The sequence below is a fragment of the Stigmatopora argus genome, chromosome 22, assembly GCF_051989625.1.
Source record: "Stigmatopora argus isolate UIUO_Sarg chromosome 22, RoL_Sarg_1.0, whole genome shotgun sequence".
Lineage (NCBI taxonomy): Eukaryota > Metazoa > Chordata > Actinopteri > Syngnathiformes > Syngnathidae > Stigmatopora > Stigmatopora argus.
In genome coordinates, this window is record NC_135408.1 from 1,376,702 (window position 1) to 1,391,092 (window position 14,391).

General features: G+C 41.0%; 2 protein-coding genes across 4 annotated transcripts in view; one reads left to right on the forward strand and one right to left on the reverse strand.

Moving 5' to 3' along the window:
• On the reverse strand, positions 1-7,130 carry mrpl22 (mitochondrial ribosomal protein L22). Of its 2 annotated transcripts, XM_077591953.1 has the most exons (7): positions 6,679-7,130; positions 6,559-6,601; positions 6,181-6,316; positions 6,037-6,102; positions 3,983-4,060; positions 3,837-3,906; positions 1-274 (listed from the first exon to the last, which is right to left on the reverse strand). In XM_077591953.1, the coding sequence occupies exons 1-7, from the start codon at positions 6,701-6,703 to the stop codon at positions 66-68; spliced, it is 627 nt and encodes a 208-aa protein (XP_077448079.1). In that variant the 5' UTR covers positions 6,704-7,130; the 3' UTR covers positions 1-65. The 2 variants fall into 2 exon arrangements, with proteins under 2 accessions (XP_077448079.1, XP_077448080.1); XM_077591954.1 differs by lacking the exons at positions 6,559-6,601; positions 6,679-7,130 and having other exon boundaries at positions 6,175-6,321.
• gemin5 (gem (nuclear organelle) associated protein 5) overlaps positions 6,924-14,391 on the forward strand; it is a 25,599-nt gene continuing 18,131 nt past the window's right edge. For both annotated transcript variants that reach the window (XM_077591945.1, XM_077591944.1), the window contains exons 1-10: positions 6,924-7,221; positions 10,300-10,454; positions 10,516-10,697; positions 11,310-11,461; positions 11,547-11,645; positions 11,724-11,856; positions 11,916-12,081; positions 12,278-12,490; positions 13,439-13,524; positions 13,590-13,672. In XM_077591945.1, the coding sequence (XP_077448071.1) occupies positions 7,080-7,221; positions 10,300-10,454; positions 10,516-10,697; positions 11,310-11,461; positions 11,547-11,645; positions 11,724-11,856; positions 11,916-12,081; positions 12,278-12,490; positions 13,439-13,524; positions 13,590-13,672 (1,411 nt within the window). In that variant the 5' untranslated portion in view covers positions 6,924-7,079. The remainder of the gene's footprint in view (positions 7,222-10,299; positions 10,455-10,515; positions 10,698-11,309; positions 11,462-11,546; positions 11,646-11,723; positions 11,857-11,915; positions 12,082-12,277; positions 12,491-13,438; positions 13,525-13,589; positions 13,673-14,391) is intronic.

The window sequence follows — 14,391 nt, forward strand, 5'->3', positions numbered from 1 at the left end:
TGCACCTGAAGTGGTTTATTTTAAAAAAATGCTTGCCAAACGCATGTTAAAAATGGATGCGTGATCTACAGACTGTGTATAATGGTCCTATTCTTGAGGCCTTGCACATACTCATTGGCCCGGTCAATGTTGGTCTTTTCCTCCTTTGTGGGTGGCGGCCCCTCAACCAGCTTGACAAAATAGTGGCAGTAGACTTTATCCATGATGCCGAACATGCCTCTGCCGTGGTAGCGGATGCGCTTCAGGTACATGCCTTTCCCCGTATTTGACTCGGCTTTAACGTAGCAAAGAGAGAAAGTGTTGAATAAGATGAGCTCATCTAAATGGTACATACTTGCAACATTAATATGCACCGTGATCTTCAGAAAGTAAATTCTGCTTTAATAAGGGCTGAGAAGGGAATGTGAAAGGAAGAAACAAACTTTGGATAAAATTAATAAAATGTCAGCTGATGTTACAACGCCCTCTAGTGCATTGAATTGATATTGCCGTGGTACGGTATACAGTGGTACCTCGACATCCGAGTGCCCCGACATACGAGCAATTTGAGATACGAGTAAAATTTCGGGCAAATATTTATCTTGAGATACAAAACAAATTTTGATATACAGTGGTACCTCGTCATACGACCGCTCGTCATACAAAATGCTCGTCTTACGGGGGAAATTTCGATCGAATAATTCGCCCGTGATGCGGTCAAAATTTCGTGATGCGACCAAGCCAGGTGGCCATGGTATTTTTTTTTTTGCATATCTTTCGTGTATAACAATATTTACGAGCACCGGATGAGTTATTCCGACCAGGAAACGCACAACGCGCATGCGCGGTGAAGAGGGCTTTCTGGGTAATGAAGTATACTCGTGCACACAACGCCGACAGGCAATGGCACTCAGAACTTTACCCACAATCAATATGTGGGTAAGCTCAGCTGCTGCATTTCCTGTTATTTTTATCTAATACAAGGAGTATTATATTACTTCTCGTTGGCTGCTCATAAGAACATCAGGGGCACTGGCTCGCAACAGCATCCCCGGTACCAACTCTATCATAGGCGCCGTTCGAGGGGATGCGAACACAGATGCTACAAGCTAAAAGGGAGCCGGTAGCCAGCGCCCCCAAAGCTCCCATGAGCAGCAGAGCGATCGCTGATAAAAGACTGCTGCTCGTTGGCAAGTGGTCGTGCGTTATCCGATTGTGAGGACATTTGTGTGCATCATTTTCGGAATATTTTGAAGGGAATAGTACGACAGCAAACAGCCCATCAATAGCGAACGTGAGGGTGGAGTGCATTGTTGCCGTGGAGAAAGTCCCCCCGAACAGCCCCCCTCTCCGCCTCCGTGTGTGTCGTCTCTCCGGTTCCGCGAAATGCGTCTAATTTTACTCCTATTAAACACATTATTACTATCAAACCACTCGTTATTTATTACTTTGTCAATATATGGCGAATTATAAGAAATAAAACTTTTTCAATCCAATATCCTGTTTTTGGTGTTTTTTTCAGAGAGTTGGAACAAATTAATTTGTTTCCCATTCATTTCAATGGGAAACTTCCGCTCGAGTTACGAGAATCTTGTCATACGAGCTCAGTCCCGGAACGGATTAAGCTCGTATCTCGAGGTACCACTGTACAAGCATACAGCGGACGCGAGAGGCTGCTCATAAGAACATCATGGGGACTGTCTCTCTCCCGCAACTCCCTTGTGTAATGTCTCTGGTTGCAAGTCCCTCGTGCAATGTCTCTACGAGCACTGGAAGGAGCGTTGCATTTTTTTCAGTGTTTTTTTTTCCCGTTAGTCTGTGCAAATGGCGGAGGGGTCGCTAATACGAGAGGAGTATATACTACTTGTTGGCAAGTGGTCGTGCGTTATCCTATTGTGAGGACATGTGTGCATCATTTTTGGAATATTTTGAAGGGAATACAAAAGCAAACAACCCTCAATAGGTTGCATCTGAAAGTCAGGGTGGAGGCGGGGCAAATAGAGCCAACCCGGGAGAAGAAAGGTTTAAAAATGTAAAACAAAATTAGAATTAAGTTTAGTGTAATGTTAGATTCAACTTATTTTTGAGTGCGTCTGCATCGTAATCCAAGTTCATTTAAATTTGTTTATGTTATGTTACGAGCGCGTTGCCGTGCGAAAAGTCCCCCCTCTCCCATCTTTCTCTGTCCCTCTCTCTCTTTCCCCTCGGCGAAATCCGTCTAATTTTAGTACTATTAAACACATTTTAGTACTATTAAACTACTAGTTATTTGTTACTTTGTTAATAGATGGCAAATTAGAACAAATACAAATGTTTTTCCAACCCAATATCCTGTTTTTGGTGTTTTTTCAGAGGGCTGGAACAAATTAATTTGTTTTTAGTTCATTTCTATGGGAAACGTTCATTTGAGTTACTGTATACAGTGGTACCTTGAGATTCGAGCTTTGTTCACACCCTCCGAATTTTTTTTTACCATCTACTAACAGAGTAACAAATATCTAGTGGTTGTGATGTTTAATGATAAAACGAGGCACTATTTTATACAACGGGGAGTTCGTGGATAGGGATAGGGGGAGAGGGGGAGGGAGAAAGAGAGAGAGAGAGGGGGGAGAGAGAGAGAGAGAGAGAGAGAGAGAGAGAGAGAGAGAGAGAGAGAGAGAGAGAGAGAGAGAGAGAGAGAGAGAGAGAGAGAGACTTGACGGATGCGCTCGTAACGTAACATATATTTTAAACTTAATTTAAATGAACTTAGATTGCCATACACACTTAAAAAGTTGTAATCTTACGTTACATTAAATTTAAACCTTCTTGTGCAATAACCAAGGCAAAGAGGTTCATGTATTCCAACGCGGCTTTCGGGGCGAACTTCCTGCTTCTCCATACATATTGACGAGCCAGCTCAGTCACCCATACACTACTCATGTTTTTTGGTAATTTCGTGCTTAATATCGATTGTCATCATTCGCCTTTTCCTCGCACTACCCTTCATTGCACCGGCTTGCTTTGGATCCATTGTGTTTCCCGTAATTCTGCACTGACTAATGCAAAAAAAAAAACACCTGAAAAAATGCAACGCTCCGCCCAGTGCTCGTAGACATCTTTGACAGACAGTGCGGTGAAATCATAAGTAGCGGCCTGGCCAACTGGCTGTCTCAAATGCTCGTACCTCAAAATTTGTCTCGTATCTCAAGGTAAATATTTGCTCGGAATTTAACCCGTATCTCAAATTCCTTGTATGTCGAGTAATTACTTTAATTGACTACCTTTGTGTTGAATTTCTTTTTGTGACCATTTATATATATTTTTTCCTAAAAATTAAGTATAACTTTTGTAGTAATATTATTTTAAAAATTATTTTATATTTTACTTCATTCAGAACAAACATGCAAGATTTTCTTCCTATTTTAGACCTTTTTTTTAAATTTAATACTATGATTTAGTCTTTATTTGGTCCAAAATCTGTTGAATTATTACTTGATAATGATAATGCTTGTAATTTGTAATTTTTCTCTTACAAACTCTATTTTCCTTTTTTCTGTAAAATGTTTTCTTCTTACTGCCACAAAAATACACTTTTCCTCATATAGCATTACAAATTTATTCTCATGAAATAATCTTGTGATAAGAATAGTTTATATAAGACATTAGGAGATTTACCTGGGAAAGATTACCTTTTCATTTTGCCCATACATTTGGTAAGATTACAAATTATTTTTCTTGGGAACTTTATTCTTGTCAATATTTTGTTCATCTTCTGTTTTTTAATCATCACATTATCATTCCGCTTTGTCCGATTACATTTTATAACTTGACTCTTTCCTTATTGTATTATAAATTTCCACACAGCAGAAACTCACCTACATACAGATTGGACTTGTACTCCACGTTGTGATTCTTAACTGCCATCTCTTGAGCTTCTAGGAGCACCTGGAATATAACATGGGAATCGGTCATGTGCAAATCGGTTGAAATCAGAAAGGATCTACAGGGGTAGTGAACCAACTTCTTTCATGATCTTGGCCCCTTTTTTGTCGTTAAACTCCAACTGTGCGACAGCTTCATCGATGCTCATCCCTCGGATCTATGGATGGAAACATCAATTCTTCATTTATTTATAAAAAGTTTACAATGCTCAAAGTTCAGGTTTGTGTGAATATGTCTGTATATGTTGAAGCCGCGAAGTGGCGAAGGATCACAGTATGTATGTGTATGTATGTATATATACAGTTGTGGTCAAAAGTTTACATACACTTGTGAAGAACAATGTCATGGCTCTCTTGAGTTTCCAGTTATTTCTACAACTCTGCTCTCTGATAGTGATTGGAACAGATACTTCTTTGTCACAAAAAACATTCATGACGTTTGGTTCATTAAAAGACTTTATAATGGGTTAACAGAAAAAGTGATCAAATCTGCTGGGTCAAAAATATACATACAGCAACACGAATTAGCAATTTTGGTGACTTAAAAAGTTGTGTCAGTGAAATGAGCTTCATAGCATGGCCTTTTAACTTCTTGTGAGTGATTATGAGTGACTACAGCGGGTGACTTCTCCGAGGCCATTTAAATAGGGCTCATTGGATGCAAACGCCCACAAATGCTACAATGGGAAAGACAAAGGAGCTCAGCATGGATCTGAAAAAGCGAATCCTTGACTTGAACAAGTCAGGAAAGTCACTTGGAGCCATTTCAAAGCAGCTGCAGGTCCCAAAGGCAACAGTGCAAACAATTGTTTGTAAGTATAAAGTGCATGGCACTGTTTTGGCACTGCCACGATCAGGTAGAAAACACAAGCTATCACCTGCTGCTGAGAGAAAATTGGTCAGGAGGGTGAAGATTCAACTGAGAATCACCAAAAAGCAGATCTGCCAAGAATTAGAAGCTGCTGGAACACAGGTGTCAGTGTCCACAGTCAAGCGTGTTTTGCATCTCCATGGACTGAGAGGCTGCCGTGCAAGAAGGAGAGTAAATGGGATAATGAAGGAGGAGGATTACCTTCAAATTTTTCAAGATAACCTAAAGTCATCAGCCCAAAGATTGGGTCTTGGGCGCAGTTGGGTGTTCCAACAGGACAATGACCCCACACATCAAAAGTGGTAATGGAATGGCTAAATCAGGCTAGAATTAAGGTTTTCGAACTGCCTTCCCAAAGTCCTGACTTAAACCCCATTGAGAACTTGTGGACAATGCTGAGGAAACAAGTGCATGTCAGAAAGCCATCAAATTTAATTGAACTGCACCAATTCTGTCAAGAGGAATGGTCAAATATTCAACCAGAAGCTTGCCAGAAGCTTGTGGCTGGCTACCAAAAGAGCCTAGTTGAAGTGAAAATGGCCAAGGGACATGTTACCAAATATTAGCGCTGCTGTATGTATATTTATGACCCAGCAGATTTGATCACTTTTTCTGTTCACCCATAATAAAGTCATAAAAGAACCAAACTTCATGAATGTTTTTTTGTGACAAAGAAGTATCTGTTCCAATCACTCTATCAGAGAAAAATCAGAGTTGTAGAAATAACTGGAAACTCAAGAGAGCCATGACATTATGTTCTTCACAAGTGTATGTAAACTTTTGACCACAACTGTATGTGTACAGTAATACCTCCACTTATGCAATTAATTGGTTCCAAAACTTTTTTCATAACTTTACAATTTAAGTTAAATAGAGAAACACTTTATATGTAAAATATCTAATTCGTTACACGGTCCTCACACAACTACCAACTAAACCCTTTAAAATTGGTCAAAATCTCCTAATTTTGCAAGAAAGATGTGAGAAACACACAAAAATGAGAGAAAATGATCAGAAAATTATTTGTAAAAGTCATGAATAACAAGTACATTTACAAAATCTACCCGTCTGGAAACGCAGAGGAACAAGAGAAAGCTACCGGGATGCAAGTTAGAGATAGCAAAGGCACATCTACTAATAGCACACAAACACAAAAACACACATCTAATAACCACAGCATTAAGCTAATAAACATAGCGTTAAGAATTCAAACAACAAAATTTCTGGTATGTTGGGACACTCGTATGTCAAGGTATTTCTTACCATATTAGCAAGATACCACATCTTGTCTTTGCTGTACTTGATCTGTCGCCGCGAATGATGGACCTCCTGTGTGTGGGAGGGAAAGAAAATGTTTCATATTTGTCATTTATTTACTCAATTTCAATTTGTAAAAATCACTTATACAGCCGGTCTGCGAGGCTCGTCAGGCAGCTGAGGTGGATAAACAATCTTGTTCTTCCTTTCCCAGTTTTTTGCTTCCACTGCAGTGCTGGTGTGGACATAGGACAATTGTTGAGGACCACTACCTATTGTTGCTAACCTAGACAGGAGAACAGAAAATTGGGTGATGTGAATATTATTCATTTTCAAGTAGATTTATTCGATGCATTCATGCATAAGTATTTATACTTAGTACTTATTTTCGAATAATAGTAAAAGTTGTAAATGTTTCAAACCATTGTTTTACTTCAATCATGTCTAAAATGTTGTACAGAAAGTGCTAAATAACAATGTCGTTCCGACCTTCTGAGTGCCTTGCACGCAAACATAAACACAACATACCTCGAACGAATAAGTCCAAATATACTCCTTATTGACATAACACCTGTAAATAAATCGTAAACATGTCAGCTAAAATCATGCAATTGAAAAGAAAGACTTTAAAAATCCAATATTCCTTACCACATCCTCTCACGGTCACAGCCATTTTGGCTCGCGTCAACGAATCACTTTACGGTAGTTTTCATTTTACTTTTCTTTTTTGTCAGAACTTTAAATTTACTCTAGTTAAATAAAACACAGAGTATTTACACTTTGAATCCCATATAAAACATATAATTTCAAATATAAATTAATACAAAATGGACGGTAGATAAGTTTCTCTAAAATGTATGTTTGTTTCCAAGGGTCGTTTTGATCTCACTCGATTTCCGTAGTTTCTTTTACGACACCAGTGTGACATGCGGTCGTTGTTGCGTCTTTAAGCCAGACCATGTGAACCGTGAGCTGGCATCATGTTCTGTGTTTTTCCGTAAAGCTTTTTATATTCTCTAAACATTTAAACACTTCTCATCATTATAATCATGCACGAACGTCTTCTTCCAGCCTCTCCTAATTGGTACTGCTCCCGATGCTGTGACGTCAACATTAGTGGCTTGCTGGGCGTCGGAGCTAAAAACTTTATCTACTTGATTGAGGTGTCAGCGTCCACCTGCCTTACTAAAGGTGAGCGTGTCACAGAAAACACCTTTTAAATATTTTTAAATTGATGCAAATAGAGGTTTGGATGTGTCCATTTGAGACAAATTCTGACTATTCCCGTTGTCTTCACTACCTAATGTTAGTGTTCATTAATGTTGTTCTGAAAGTTTTGGGGACCTGACTGCAGACAAGACACAGGTCAGTCTCAGTGATCACATCTCAATAGTTAATTTGGGTAAATGGCACCCTCGTGCTATCTGACACCAATATTTAAATTCTCCCAGTGGGCATTAACTTAAACATCTGTTGGGGTAAAAGACCTCAAGATATGACACTTCTGTTTCAACTGCAGGAACAAGATGTTTAGACAGGTCAGGAGAAGCTTTTACGATGTTTTGTTTCTCTTTGAACAGCTTTTACAACTGTCAGAACACAAGAGCAATTGTTTATACCGCAAACACCAGAGCCCTATACTGTAGTCACACATCGTTGTGAAGATAAAAGCATGAAGCATCCTACGTTCTGGTGGGAAAATATATTTTGAATATGAGACACTAACCACAAACATTTCAGCTTTTAAAAATAAAATAATTCTTTGCATCTTTATTCTTGGGTGTAGGGTTTTTCGTAGGGGTGTGACGAGGCATCATTTGGATTGAAAAAGCAGCTGGTTAAGCAATGATCCGCTGTGTTATGTTGTGAACTTAAATGCAATTTAGTATATGTATGTATATGGATGCCGTCATACAGAACTTTTTTTGTAACTTGAAAATTCCGAAAGTAGACCAATACTTTATATGTAAATACAGTGGTACCTCGACATACGATCTTAATCCGTTCCGGGACTGAGATCGTATGACGAGATTCTCGTAACTCGAGCGGACGTTTCCCATTGAAATGAATGGGAAACAAATTAATTCGTTCCAACTCTCTGAAAAAACACCAATAACAGGATATTGGATTGGAAAAAATGTTTTATTTCTTCTAATTCGCCATCTTTTTTTTTCCACGACAACGCACTCGTAAATGGAACAAACTAATTTAAATTAACTTGGATTAATATATATAGACACTCAAACATACGTTTAATGTAACTTTACACAAAACTGAATTCTAATTTTGTTGTAATCTTTTGTTACCTTCGTTTTCCGGGTTGGTGGTTTGCCACGCCTCCACCCTCACGTTCGCTATCGATGGGCTGTTTGCTGTTGTACTACGTATTCCCTTCAAAATATTCCAAAAATGATTCACACAAATGTCCTCACAATAGGATAACCCACGGCCACTTGCCAACGAGAAATAGTCTTGTAGTACATTTTAGCGATCGCTCCGCTGCTCGTGGGGACATCGGGGGCACCGACTCGCAACTCCCTCGTTGTAATGGGTCTGGTCGCAACCGCTTTGAACAGTGCCTATGAGAGAGAGTTGCGACCGGCAATATTGCGAGGAGGGAATTGCGGGCCGGTGCCGCTGGATTTTATGAGCAGCGAACGAGAAGTAATATAAAACTCCTCATATTAGATAAGGATGACAGGAAATCAACAGCTGAGCTTACCCGCGTATTGATTGTGGGTAATGAAGTTTTATTCTGAGAAAGAGTGCCATTGCCTATCGGCGTTGTGTGCACGACTATACTTCATTACCCAGAAATCCCTCTTTTTCCCGCGCATGCGCGTTGTGCGTTTCCTGGTCGCAACTCGTCTGAAGAACTCATCCGGTGCTCGTAGTATTGTTATACACGAAAGATATGCAAAAAAGACAGTGCCATGGCCACCTGGCTTGGTCGCATCACGAAATTTTGATCGCATGACGGGCGAATTATTCGATCGAAATTTCCGTCGTAAGACGAGAATATTGTATTACGAGCGGTCGTGTGACGAGGTACCACTGTACTCTCATTTCTCTTTTTTGCCGCATCTCTTTCGTGTATAACTACTATAGCTACGAGGACTGAACGATTTATTCAGACTAGTTTCGACGAGGAAACGCACAACGCGCATGCGCGGGCAAAAAGAGGGATTTCTGGGTAATGAAGTATACTCGTGCACACAACACCAATAGCCAATGGCACCCTTTCTCAGAATAAAACTTCATTACCCACAATCAATACGTGGGAAGCTCGGCTATTGCATTTCCTGTTATTCTTTCTAAGGAAAGCAGGTCCCGCGATCGTTCTTTAAAGACTATTTCTCGTTGGCAAGTGGTCGTGCGTTATCCTATTGTGAGGACATTTTTGTGCATCATTTTCGGAATGTTTTGAAGGCAATACAACAGCAAACAGTCCATTGATAGCGAATGTGAGGGTGGAGGCGTGGCAAACCGCTAACCCGGAAAACGAAGGTAACAAAAGACAAAACTAGAATTCAGTTTTGTGTAAAGTTACATTAAACATATGTTTGAGTGTGTCTGTATATGTTGTGGTTGACTAAATACTTATTTGCCCCACTGTATAAACCAGAGGTCTCCAAACCGGTCCTCGAGGGCCGCTGTGGGTGCAGGTTTTTGTTCCAACCGATCCAACACAAACAGTTTAACCAATGAGGTTTCTGCTGAAAAAAGAAGCACCTGACTGCAATCCACTGATTGCACGTCTAGGATACCATATTGGTGGAAAGGTTTCCTCTTACAGGTTGGAATGAAAACCCGCACCCACTGCGGCCCTTTCTGGAATAGTTTGGGGACCACTGGTATAAACCATTGGACATCCATTGCTCCCAAGCCGTTTTTTTGGATGCACCGTTTATGGCAATGCCCATCGGTTTTATTTCCTTCGTCAAGCCTCTCGGAATGACGGCAAGCTCGGAGTTCATATGCCGGACTTGCCGGACGTACACGTTTTCAATATATGAATATAGCACCTCAGCAAGAAATGAGAAATCCTCGCAGACAAACAAGCGCTCAGCGACATCTACAGAATCTTGAATTTAGTTCATCCAAAGATTGCACTGACTGACTGATTGGGCACCCCGACCACTTTGGGTAACATTTTAGACTTTTAAGTGCGCCCTATATGTGTGAAAATAAGGTATTCTGGTTTGCGTCTTTTCTCCCAATGTCATCTCTATAAAGACCTTCAGAGCATATATTTACTTAATGTTTCAGGTGTTTTTGAAGGCCACCGAGGCTTGGTGTCAGGCGTTTCCTTCTGCCAGGATGCGACACAGGGTCACATCTGCTCTAGCTCCTCCGGCGATGGTGTCATCCTCTTCTGGGACACCAACACAAAATCTGTGTTACGGGAGCATGCGGCTCATCAGGTCAGTTCTAAACGTTCGCGTCTGGCCCTCATCCCGGATAATGCTATTTTATTTTCCTCAGAGCGCAGTTTCGGCCTTACACTGGTCCCCACTGGACAAAAACCTGGTGGTTTCCGGCGATGAAAAGGGCATGGTGGTTTGCCACCGCTACAACACAGGAGACACGGCCAGCTTCTTCCCCGAAGCTAAAAGCATTGTGTGTCTGACCTGTTCCCCGCACGAATGGAGCATTGTAGCTGTTGGGTAAGACTAGAATAACTAGAAGAAATAGTACTTATTTTGAAGCACAACTGCATGAATACAAATATGTTGTACCATACCATAATTCAAAGTAAAAAACACCACTAAAAATAATATACCTTTTAGTATTCTATTTTTGTTTCCTGGGCTCCTTTTTCATTTTTTTTACCTTTCTGTACTCGCACACATTTTTTTCTACTTTGAATTTAATATTTTATTGTATTTAGCATTTTATCATTTAACTTACTGTATTTACTCGCATATACGCCGCCTGCGCGTATAAGCCTTAAAATTGTTGAATTTTGCAATTTCTCGCGTATAAGCCACCCCCTGATTCACAAGTTTCACACAATTTTTAAGAGGGAGTACAAATGTGTTACTTTGAAGGGAAAATCCTGATGAAAATCATCACACGTGGTATTTCTGAGATACTGTATGAATAAAAAGCATATTATTAGAGTCAATATCACAAGGTTCACATTCACTGTGCTGGATAGATTTTCTTGTGCGCTGAGTGTGCGCCACCAGTATACAAATGTGCATTTGCGCAGCTTAGAGGGGACGTTGGACAACATACCTTAATTGTGATTTTTTTTCTTTTCCTTCTCTTTGTAGCTACAAAGACGGCCTTATCGTACTGATTGATGTGAGCAAGAAGGGCCAAGTGATGTGCCGTCTGCGCGGGCACGACGATGACATCCACTCCCTTGCCTGGTCGCCGTTCGCTAACGAGGCGGAATCCGGTGATGGCACCTTTGAACTCCGAGGTTAGCCAAGTTCCTATTTGCTTTTTATTCAGTATTCTCCCCATGTTTGAACAATTATGATATCAGTATATTTTTATTGTTTTAGCTTCAAATGGAGACACTGCAGCAGAGGAGCAGGGTGCCTTGCTTGCATCTGGAAGCAAAGACCAGACAGTGAGAATCTGGAGCACAGCTACTGGACGAGGTGAGACATTTCTTTATCAAGAAGCATTTATGTGGAAAACATACTCTGCGTGCACGGGATGAAGTCAATTGTGTGCAGGGGTAACCACCTTAAAGCTTCCCTACCTGAAGAGACGAGGCTCTGCTGTCGACCCGACGCTTAAAGAAAGACTTTGGCTGAATGTTCACTGGCCAAAAAAACGGCCCATGCAGCTGGTTTCCAGTTGTTTCAGGTCAGTTGCTCCTTTCACATTCTCAGGCCAAGTCAGTTAACTTATGTTGTCGCGCGCAGCGGCGAGCTGATCATGTGGGACCTGGCTCGCGCTGGCAAGCCGAAGTGGACTCTGTTTGGCTCGTCCTCTGAAGGCCAGAACCACAGCAGAATTGTGTTCAATACTGCCGCTTTCACAACGCCAGAGGGGCGAGAGCTGCTCATCAGCACATCTTTGGACAGAGAGGTGAGTCACATGAAAGCAGCAACTTTGAGGTTGCCCCACACGAACCTGCAATGAACTGTTCTAATGAGTGGGCCCAAGTAACAATGCCGCGGGTGACCGCCCATCCAAATGCACATAAACTTTAACGAAAATGATGAACAGTTCTGCAAAACATGTTCCTGTTTTCAACTTGACTGTCATTTCACGGTCCACACAGGTGAAATGCTGGGACCTCACAGACCTCGATTGTTGCTGGACGCTGCCTACGCTAGGGGGCTTCGTGTACAGCCTGGCCTTCTCACCTGTGGCCACCGGTTGCTTGGCACTCGGCGTGGGGGACAACATGATCCGAATGTGGAACACGTTGTCAGCTCAGAACCCGTACGAGGCCCGCTGCTTCTGGCAGGGCATCAAGTCCAAGGTCACGGCGGTAAGAAGGCCTTTTATCATGGGTTAGTTTGCAAAAAAAAAAGATATTTATAAAAATATAGATAATGCAAAATCCTCTTTACAAATGTGTTATAATAAAGGAAATCAACTCTATTACTGGGATATTTACTATACAGTCATACCTTGAGATACGGGCTTAATGCGTTCTGGGACTGAGCTCGTATGTCGATTTACTCGTATCTCAAATCACGTTTCCCATAGAAATGAACAAAATACAAATTAATTCATTCCCACCCTCTGAAAAAAAACGCCAAAAAACGGGATATTACAATGGAAAAACATATTTACCAACAGAGTAACAAATAACTAGTGGTTATGTTGTTTAATAACGAAATGAGGCATTATTCAATACAACAGGGAGTTTGCGGATGAGGGAGAGAGAGACTTGACGGATGCGCTCATAACATAAACTCTAAATTTAACTTAAAGGAGATTCCTATAGACACACACTTTTAAAAAGTTTTAATCTTACGCTACACTAAATTTAAACCTTGTGCAATAACCAAGGCAAAGAGGTTAATGAATTCCACTGCGGAGGTGAACTTCCTGCTTCTCCAGACGTACGAGCGCTCAGTCACGCGTACACTACTCATGTTTTTCGATTATTTCGTGCTTAGTATCGATTGTCATCATACACCTTTTCTTCGCACTACCCGTCAATTCTGCACTGACTAATGCAAAAAAGACGGAAAAAATGCAACGCATCGCCCAGTGCTCGTAGAGATCTTTGCACGAGGGAGTTGCGGCAAGAAAGACTGCGCTGAAATCGTAAGCAACCTCTCGCGGCCACCTTGGCTGTCTCGTACGCTCGTATCTCCAAATTTGTCTTGTATCTCAAGGTGAATATTTGCTCTGAATTTTGCTTGTATCTCAAATTCCTCGTATGTCAAGGTATTACTTTATGCACATGTATTGGTTACATCTGTAGCTGGCTTGGCATCCTCAACGAGAGGGAACCTTGTCGTTTGGAACCGATGACGGCAAAGTGGGAATCTATGAAGTTTTCTCCAGCAAGTAAGGTTTTTTTTTTGCCTTTTCGATGATCCAGCACATTTCTCAACTTTGTCTTCTCTTTGCAGGCCGCCCCAGATATCGAGCTCTTACCACAAAAAGACAGTTTACTCGCTGGCCTGGGGACCGCCGCTTCCCCCGATGTCATTTGGTATACGCTTTATTTTCCAGCTTTGACCTAACAACAGCAAATCAGTTATTAAGCTAGTCAGCGAAAAAATCTCGTACTTCTCCCTTCCGCCGCTGTTCTTGTCATTGAACGAGTCTAGCTCATCAACAGCTGGTCTTTTAATAAGTCCATCCATCAAACCCGAGCTCCCCAACCCCTATTGTTGCCATGCCGACCATCTGCTGATGCTCTGTAATAGGACAAAAAGAAGACTTTAATGTCAGCATAGGTCATTTGTCTTAAGAATTTTATTTTTTAGATTTGAACACCTACCTACATGCAGAATGGACACTACAAACCTGACCAATTTTCAGAGGCATCTATCTCATAAAAAAAAGATTAATTTGGGACAATAATAGTATAAAAGAGGCAAGTTTGTCTATACCAGGGGTGGGCAAACTTTTTGACTTGCGGGCCAGAATGCATACTAAAATTTGACAGCATTTGGACACGCAATGTAATTGATCAAACCTGGGGATTGAAATATAAGAAAAAAAGACACAATTGAAGGTGAACATTTATTTTCAAATTTACTTTCAACATTAAGAACATATTATTATTCAACAAAAGAAAGCAGTCTTTAAACTGAGAGTGATGAGCGGTATTGCAGGGCAAAGGGAAATGAATGAGGTCATTGATTTTTACTATAATTTGGACAACGTCGGCGGACCGGATTAAAAAGCCTAACGGGCCGTATATGG

Excerpts from the sequence above, each read along its gene's own strand:
- mrpl22 (XM_077591953.1), bottom strand. The coding sequence starts at position 6,703 with ATGGCTGTGACCGTGAGAGGATGTG. Across the intron at positions 6,317-6,558 it reads TTTGGACTTATTCGTTCGAG|GTTAGCAACAATAGGTAGTG; the intron begins GTATGTTGTGTT and ends TCTCCTGTCTAG. Across the intron at positions 275-3,836 it reads CAAGTCCAATCTGTATGTAG|CCGAGTCAAATACGGGGAAA; the intron begins GTGAGTTTCTGC and ends GCTACGTTAAAG.